This window comes from Leptopilina heterotoma, unplaced genomic scaffold (genome assembly GCF_015476425.1).
Source record: "Leptopilina heterotoma isolate Lh14 unplaced genomic scaffold, ASM1547642v1 Lhet_182, whole genome shotgun sequence".
Classification (NCBI taxonomy): domain Eukaryota; kingdom Metazoa; phylum Arthropoda; class Insecta; order Hymenoptera; family Figitidae; genus Leptopilina; species Leptopilina heterotoma.
Window position 1 is genome coordinate 1,160,599 of NW_025110899.1, and position 8,587 is coordinate 1,169,185.

The 8,587-nt window shown below is 27.9% G+C and overlaps 2 protein-coding genes across 3 annotated transcripts; both read left to right on the top strand.

Annotated features, from left to right (window-relative positions):
• On the top strand, positions 1 to 2,890 carry LOC122500124. The gene is made up of 3 exons (XM_043608874.1): positions 1 to 73; positions 496 to 1,923; positions 2,377 to 2,890. Exons 1-3 carry the CDS (start codon positions 1 to 3, stop codon positions 2,871 to 2,873), a joined length of 1,998 nt encoding a protein of 665 aa, XP_043464809.1. The 3' UTR covers positions 2,874 to 2,890.
• Positions 2,891 to 3,634: 744 nt separating this feature from the next.
• On the top strand, positions 3,635 to 8,160 carry LOC122500127 (trypsin-2-like). Of its 2 annotated transcripts, none has more exons than XM_043608881.1 (6): positions 3,635 to 3,727; positions 4,235 to 4,312; positions 4,462 to 4,577; positions 4,652 to 4,737; positions 6,217 to 6,508; positions 6,684 to 8,160. In XM_043608881.1, exons 2-6 carry the CDS (start codon positions 4,279 to 4,281, stop codon positions 6,972 to 6,974), a joined length of 819 nt encoding a protein of 272 aa, XP_043464816.1. In that variant the 5' UTR covers positions 3,635 to 3,727; positions 4,235 to 4,278; the 3' UTR covers positions 6,975 to 8,160. The 2 variants fall into 2 exon arrangements, with proteins under 2 accessions (XP_043464816.1, XP_043464817.1); XM_043608882.1 differs by having other exon boundaries at positions 3,645 to 3,727; positions 4,175 to 4,312.
• The last annotated feature ends 427 nt before the right edge of the window (positions 8,161 to 8,587 follow it).

Here is an 8,587-nt window from a genome sequence, read left to right on the forward strand (position 1 = left end):
ATGAAGCAAAAGTTAGAAACTAGTGGTATAACAAAAATGAATCGTCTAAAATTCGTTCTACTTATTCAGCTGGGTGAGAACACTATTCACAATTTACACAGTAAAAAAATAAATCTCACTTTCAGTCCACTTTTCATTAAAACCCTTTACGTTAGAAGAATTTTAACTAAATTTTAATCTGAAGTGAATGATTTCAAGTCTCAAAGTTATGACTTAATTTATGCTTTTAAATTTAAAAATAGGCTACTTTTCAATCATTTTGGCTCAAAGTTGTAAACGATTTCAAACTTTATTTTTTCTGTGTATTTTATTTATTATTTACTTATAAAATCTTTATTTTTCTTCAAGAAAAATTCAACTTTTCTAAGGATGTCAAATTAAAACCAAATTGTCTCAATTTGATATTTTTAGAAAAACTGTGAGCTTAAATTTTAAGAAATTGTTCATTTATATCCTTAGATGATTGTATTAATAAAAATAAAATTAATATTTCAGTTACCGTTGCTCTTGTCAAGAGCAAACTCAACGATATTCAGAATCAGAAAATAAACAACGCCAAATTTTTGAAAACAGATAAAAATGCCATATTTGGAACATCTGCAGCAGAAGTAGAAAAATCAGTCAAATCGTTCATATTAACCCTAATAGATCCTCTAAAAAAAGGCCTATTACAGGACTTTCGGAAGACTTCCTTTAAAAGTAATTTCAAAAAATCAGTCAACATTTACACTCAAGTTGTCGTCGAAAATATACGAGCTTTTCGGAGAAAATTAAGAATTTTTAAAAGTAATAATTCCAGCGTTACAAAAGTGCCAATACCTGATGGAAACGATACTCTGATAAGTAACCTACTTGAAAATGGATTAACAGTTGCAACCGAATTTACAGACTTTATTATAGAGGGCAACGAAATCGGTACGAAATTCCTCTTCGGAAAACACCAATCTCAATTTTTTAAATCCCCAAAATTACAAATTATGGATTTTCTCATTTTTACGAGCGACTTTTTTGTCTACGTGGACTGTGCAATTAACGATACAAATATCAGAAAAAGTATAAAATACCTGTATTCGTATTCTCCAACAGCAGTAGTGGAATATTTGAAAAAGAAAATTAAAGCACCTCCGAAAAATCGTGTTTTCAATGCAACGGAAACTATCTGCTATTCTATTGACAAAATAATAACTGGTGGCTATAAGAAATGTATTAACGATCTAAACAATGTTTATTCGTGCATACAGCATCAAATTCCGATAAAGTCCTCACAAGAGTCGTCAGAAAGTTACAAAATTTTGAAAAGTTTGAAACAATCTTTTTCGAAAGACTGGATAAAAAGTCTACGAATTCTAGAACCAAGGTGTAAAACACAAGACCTACGATTCGAATGTGATTTTAATGGGAAAAAATCAAGTACCAAAAATCAAGTGAAGTACATAATTGAAAGTTTTATTGGTAGAAAAATAGAGAGTGGGTCTTCTTTATTAAAAATAGCGAACCGATTTTCAAAAGTGGTTTCAAAAAACCATGTGACGAAAAATTTGGTTCGAAATTGTTGTGATTATATTTCCATTTGGCGAGAGGGACAAAAAAAGAGGAGTGTGCTTAAGAAAGTTTCGAAGAAGAATCCTGGTTTATTGAAAACATTACAGAAAGTGACAAAATCGTTTGATAATTACAGAAAAGGAGTAGTTGAACAATTATTAAATACTGTTGCTGCATTCAATCAAATTCCTACTTATTTGGAGAAATCGTTAAAGAAGGCATTTTCTAACCAATCGAATCAGACACTTTTTGGTTCGATATTGATTTATTTGTCTAGATTAATAAGAGCAATTTTTGATCGCGACAGTCAATTGTCCACTCACAAGTCTGTTTCCTTTGATTATCAAAAGAATTCTAAAAGTCTTATCGTAATCCAAGAAGGTAATTTTTAAATTATTATTTTATGTCGTATTCTTATTTATAAAATAGTTCCAAAAAAATATTAATTTTTCACAAACTTTCTCAATTTTAAAACGATAAACGAACTTCGAACGCAGCAAAATTTACTACGAAAGAAGTAAAAGTTACCAGAAATGTTTTACTAGGTATAAAAGTAGTAAAAATTACTTAATATTTTTCTCAGTGAATTAGTAAATTTTAGAATAACTCGCTCTTTAGGTTATTAATTATAATCAATTTTTTATAATTTAACTCTTGAATTTTTTATGAGGATTAGAAAAAAAAATTCTGTACAAAAAAGTCAAGAAAAATCGTAACGTTGCGTTGTTTCAACCCTAATTTTATGCATTTTACAGTAAAATGATAGCATTACTTTCTTTACAATCCATTTTAATTTAATTAACATTTATATTGAAATTGAATACTTTGTTTTAGAATTTCCGTATTTACATTCGAAAATGTCAAATGAAGACATTTTTGACAACATGTTGCGAACGATGAAGCATCTTCGAGATCAACATTTGTCAAAGAATAAATCAGCTTTTAATGGAGGACTTACAAATATTTTATTGGTTTTCATGTTTCTTGAAACACTTTCTGCAGTTACATTATTAATTTCACAGAATATTAATATTTCACATGTAAATGAGCAATTTCCAGTGGAAAATGAAGGCATTCCAGAACTAGATCCAAATGAAAATGACAATGACGAAAATGAAAATGAAAATATTGATGATCATGAACAAGAAGTTGATGAAGAAGAAGAAGAAGAAGAAGAAGAAGAAGAAGAAGAAGAAGAAGAAGAAGAAGAAGAAGATCAAAAAGAAAAAGAACCTGCACTAAAATTCACAAATCGAAAAAAAAGATTTCTTTATTACAATTCTAATTTAGATGATCCAAATTTTCTGAATTCTAGCATACTTCTTCGTTGAAAAAGTTTTCTTGTTTAAATATCTTAAAAATGTATTTTGTATTGTTTGCTGAATAAAATGTACAGGTTTAATTTTACTATTTGTATATTAGAATTTTACTACAAGAAAAGTAAATTTAAGTCCATACAGAAAAAAGAAAGTCTGAGACTGTTTACATCTTAATAAGTTAAAACCAAAATATGATTAAAAATTACTCTCTAAATTTGAACCAATAAAAATGTTTAATAAATAATTTGAGTGCCTGAATTTTCGCTTTTGAAGTAGTAAATTCTGCTTATAAATAGTAATTTTCTACTAATTTGTCAGTAAAATTTTAGTAATTCAAAAGCAAAAAGTCAGTCACTAATTCAAATTATCAAAAATTTTTAGTTTTACTAACTCAAATTTAGAGAATAGCTTATTTTTATGATTTTAGATTAAATCAATTTTAAGATTTAAAATCATATATTTCAGACTAAAATTCAGATAAAAATTAATTCTAATGTAAACGGTTTTAGTTAAAACTGGGCTGAATTTAAGATTTATTTTTTTGAGTGCATAAAACAACTGTCAATTTTAACAGAGAAAATATAATATTTGTCAATTTTGCTTCGTTCGAGAAAAATATTTTCCGTTTAAAAAATTTCAGTGAGATTTAAACATATCTAAATTGACTGACATATTAATTTACTACCTTCATAATTGTTATCACCATTTATTTCAAAACTAGAACCATTATTATCAGAAAAAAACTAAATCTCTGCAGTTTAGAGATATCATGCAAGTAAATGAGGACACTACAGATTTTTCAATTCCAGAGAATTTTCAGTTAGTGACACAATTGCTATCAGTTAGGAACCGAAAGTTGTACAAAGGTAGGTAGAAGTCAATTTTATATTTTTTTTATTAAAAAACCCCCCTTAAATATACAATATAATTAAAAAATATGTTTTTCTATTTTATATTAAAACAAATAACTGAAAAGAGAATAATATAAAAATAGAAATAAAAGAAAATAGAAAAAATGAAACAATGTAAATTGAAGAGAATTGAAATTGAAATGAAGAGAAAGGTAAATTACAGTGATTAGAACTTAAAAATGTATTTAAAAAATCCATTTTTTTACAGTGACCTACAATTTTTCAGTGTTATTATTTTTAGTTAATAGTTAATCTTACTTTGAAAAGTAGCATTTGTAAGTGTGGATTTTATGATTCATAAAAAACGCGTATATCGTGACCCATAAATTATCGTTACCTATTGGACTCTTCATAAAGATTATATTATACATAGAACTTTTGTTGGTGTTTTGTATTCCCTAGACACTTCTTTGTCAGTTTATCCCACTTTTAAAAGAATGAAACCGGGCCTTTATTTACTAGGTGGAGGTGGAAAAAATCTTCAGATGTAAAACATCACTTTGAAAATGAGGAATACTTTCAGTCTCGTCTGGATTCTCGGTAAGCACTTTTAATAATATTACACTCTTTTTATTATTTCAAAAGTGATAAGAAAATTAAAATGTTTTCATCATTAAAAATTAAATAAATAAATATTAAATCTACTTCTTAATAATTATGGGATTTTTATGTCATTTTCATATTTGAAGAAATAATCATTGTTTGCGCGAGTGCACTGAAACTTCATAAAAACAAGACAATCTCGCATGCACAAGCTAAAATCGTCGGAGGACAGAGATTATCAATCATTGATCGACCGTACATGGTAAATGAAAAATTTATTATTTTTAAAGTAAAATTTATTCATTTTTCAAGTAAATGATGCTTTTCAAAAATTAGCTTTCTGTTCATCTCAGACAAAAGGGCTTTCAATGTGGTGCTTTTATTGTGTCGGAAGAATGGGGATTAACTGCACAGCATTGTTTGTAAGTATCTAAATATTATCTACTAAATAGTTAATATTCTTCTATTTTAAAATTCAAATTAACAATTTCAACATTATTCAAAATATTTTTCTATTTTTTTTTTTTTTTGAAGCAGACATTTTAAATTTTTAAATTTTTACTTTAGGTTCGTATTCAACGAGCTCAAAAACATACGAATATTGTAATTAATTAAATTAAATTAAATTAAAAATAATTAGAGGTGTGCAAAAAGCTCGAATAGCATGGTCGAGCTCGAGCCAGGCTCGAGTTTTAGTTACTCAAAAATATTTGAGTGCTCGAAATTATTTTAGGTTTAATACTGCACGTGTCGGATGGAATTTGGTTCAAGTTCAAATTGATTCTGCTCAGCTCTGCTAGAAAAACGAAAAGCTTGAAATACTCGATCGAGCTTTTTGCACAACTCTAAAAATAATAAAAAATTATAAAACCATTTAACCCCCAGAAGTTTTGATTGAAACTGCTTTTGAGTTTCAAGGGGCACACCTAGTGTGAGTGACTGAAAAAAACGGTGATTTTTAGGAATTTTTTTCAGGGAAATTATTGCTTCTAATTTTTTTTAAAGTTTTGTACATGTATATTTGTATAAATAGTGAACATTTTGTAGTTTTCTTAAAAAAAATATCTTTTTTTTAAAAAAGTTATTCGCTATCTCCTGAGTATGCGAAAAAAAAAGTTCTCCCACTGCTGCAGTGATTGCGGCCTTCTCAGTGACCTAAATCAAAAAAATCAAAAAGATTATTAAACTAGATGATATTTGCCGTACAATGACCCTCGGATCCCTCGGATGTCAAAAAATATTGAATTGCAACAAAATGGCGGAGTTTTGAAAAAGCTTTTAAATTTCGCCAAAAAAATCCGATGGTTTTTGGCATCCCAAAATTTTATTTTTCATCCAATCAAAAAACTGGAGCCTCATTGTACGGCAAATATCTTCTAGTTTAATAATCTTTTTGGTTTTTTTGATTTCAGTCACTCAGAAGGCCGCAATAACTGCAGCAGTGGGAAAATTGGTTTTTTTTTTATATAGCGAATAACTCTTTAAAAAAAAGATATTTTTCTTTGAAAAAATTACAAAATATTTCACCTGGAACAGCGATAATTTTCTCTAGAATAGCGAAAGTTTTAACTGAAATAATTAAAAATTTCGCATTTGTAATAAAATTTTGTAATTCGAGAACAAAAATAAGAAGCTAAACTGATAAAAAAAACTACTCCGATCGATGGTTTTTAAGCTAACGGTTAACTTTTTGAAAAATAGTCCAATTTTCCTGGAAATTGTTACTCGGGGCCATATTGGATTCGCCATTTTGGATTTTGAAAAACGAATTCGTAATGAGCGACCTCAAGCATTGAAGGGTTTAAAAAAAATTTGTTTTACCATTTTTCGTCATGAAAACTTAATCTTTACTACATTACTACAGTGTGAAGGGGTTAATTGGGCCATTTATCAAATTTTAGCAAAATCATGGACCCGAAACAGTACGCAATTCGAGCAGGATCGGATCAATTTCAAAGAGGTGGATCAATACACCGGGTGACGGAAGTTGTTGTTCGTGACATTTCTTTATTATACGATAAAATTCCACTCTACGATATTGCCCTCTTCAAAGTCTCGCCAAAATTCAGATTTTCCTATTTCATACAACCGGCAAAATTACCGCCTGTGGATTTAGACTACGATCCCCCGATACTTGTCGTTTCGGGCTGGGGAACTTCGGGAGCATCTTCTGGAGTTCGAGTTTTGAAGAAGGTAAAGAATAATAATTTACATAATTTGAATAATAATTTCAATAATTAATTGAATTAAGCACAGTTTTTCTAAAGGATATCAAATTGAGAAACACCTTAAGGGTGTATAATAGTAATAAACAAATTTCTTTTCGGAATGGACATAGTTTGATAATTTTTCCAATAATTAATTCTAGAAGGGAAAAGCACTAGTGTCAACGTATTTAATGGCAGCTCGAATACCATTCGTCAGTCATGAAAAGTGCCTTTCAGTATATCCCGAAGTTTTGAAAAGTGATTTGCACATTTGTTACGGAGGTCGTGGTGTTGATGCTTGTACAGGTGATTCAGGAGGACCACTTGGGGACAGGCACACTGTTTATGGAATTGTTTCTTTCGGATATGGTTGTGCACAACCACAAATTCCGGGAGTTTACACGCGACTAGCAACCCATAGAGAATGGATTCGAAAAATAGCGAATATATAATTTCATGTTACATTGATTAATGTTCTTCTGATTATCTCATCTCTAAATCTAAGTCAGTGAAATTTCACTGAGAATCTGTGACTCCATTCTTACCATTTCAATCACTAAAATTTTTCTGATTGTTAAAATTTAGAAAATGTTTAGAAAATGACTGCAAATAGTGATGCCTCAAGTCATTTGAGAACAAGAAGAAGAAAATTTAAATTCAAGTTGCAACATATTGAAAATTATTTTTAATTGTCTAATCAGTAAAAAATGACTGATATTTCAATCAATTTTAACTTTCTTCCAGTTAGATTTTACTGAAAGTATTTTTTCTATTTTTTACTTTCAGAATAGTCACTGATTTTCAGTTTAATTTCACTGATGATTCGCTGTTTTAGAGAGTATACGTATATCTAATCAAAAATGGGTCTCTATAAGCAGCATGTGACTTATATGTTAACGGTCACGTGATCGTGAAACTTTATGAAATGTCACGTAAAATAATTATTAGATGAGCTCACATTTTGTAAAATATAGTCTTACATTGAAATAAAATAAAAATAAAAATGCAGTGAGAAAGCTCGAAGGAAGCTTCAACCAAAATATTTTGAAAGCATAATTTGGCAGAAGATCTTATGTTGTATAAAGTAGTTCGTGTGACCTAAAAGTCACCTACTGTTAAAAACCCGAATTTTTAAAAATTTTTGTAAAAGTTAGAAAAAGGTGCATAATGATATTAATTTTTAGCATTAAGGGCATTTGAACCATTATGATGTCACAATTTGTTCAAAGTTGATCTAAAATTGTGACGTCTATTTTAAATTCGCATTGCATTGTAAATAATCAAAATTCATTCAATTTTCGCCTACTACAAAAAATTTTATTCTAAATTTAAGAATTTTGGTTCCCATTCAATAACAATGAAAGAAAATTTATTTGATTTAAATAACCGATTACTTGACTATTAGAAAATAAATATTTACTTGACTCAAAGCATTTTTATTTGAATCAAATATGTAAACTGAATTTGAACCAATAATTTCTGTAGTTAAAACAAATGTATTAAAGCAAATTATTTACCATTATTTACCACCATTTATTTGATTCAAGTCAAAATTATTTAGTAGAAATGAATATTTATTTGACAATAGACAAGTAATCGATTATTCGAATCAAATATGTATTTTTAACAGTGAATAAAATCGTCTACTTCTTAATTATCTAATTAAAATATAGAACTTTTATAAAGTAAAAAATATTCAAATTACATATATTTTTAAATTCCTCTTTTGCTCGCAATAAGAATTATTTATCTCAACTTTAGAAGTTTGTAATATTTAAAATCCTATATCTTATCTGTGTGAAAAGAATGTATATACTATACTAACCAAGAAATTCTAAAATTAAGAACAAAATTTTAAATTAGACAAAAATTCAGTATTCGAAGTCTTCGACAAAAATTATATTGTACAAAATAAATATTATTTATATTACACATTTTTTATCTTATTTTACCAAAAGCATCGGATACTTGTTTTTAATAAATTCCATTAATTATTATATTTATTAGATATGTAAAATAAATAATTATAAGTAAATTTAATTATAAAATTATAAAAATATAATAA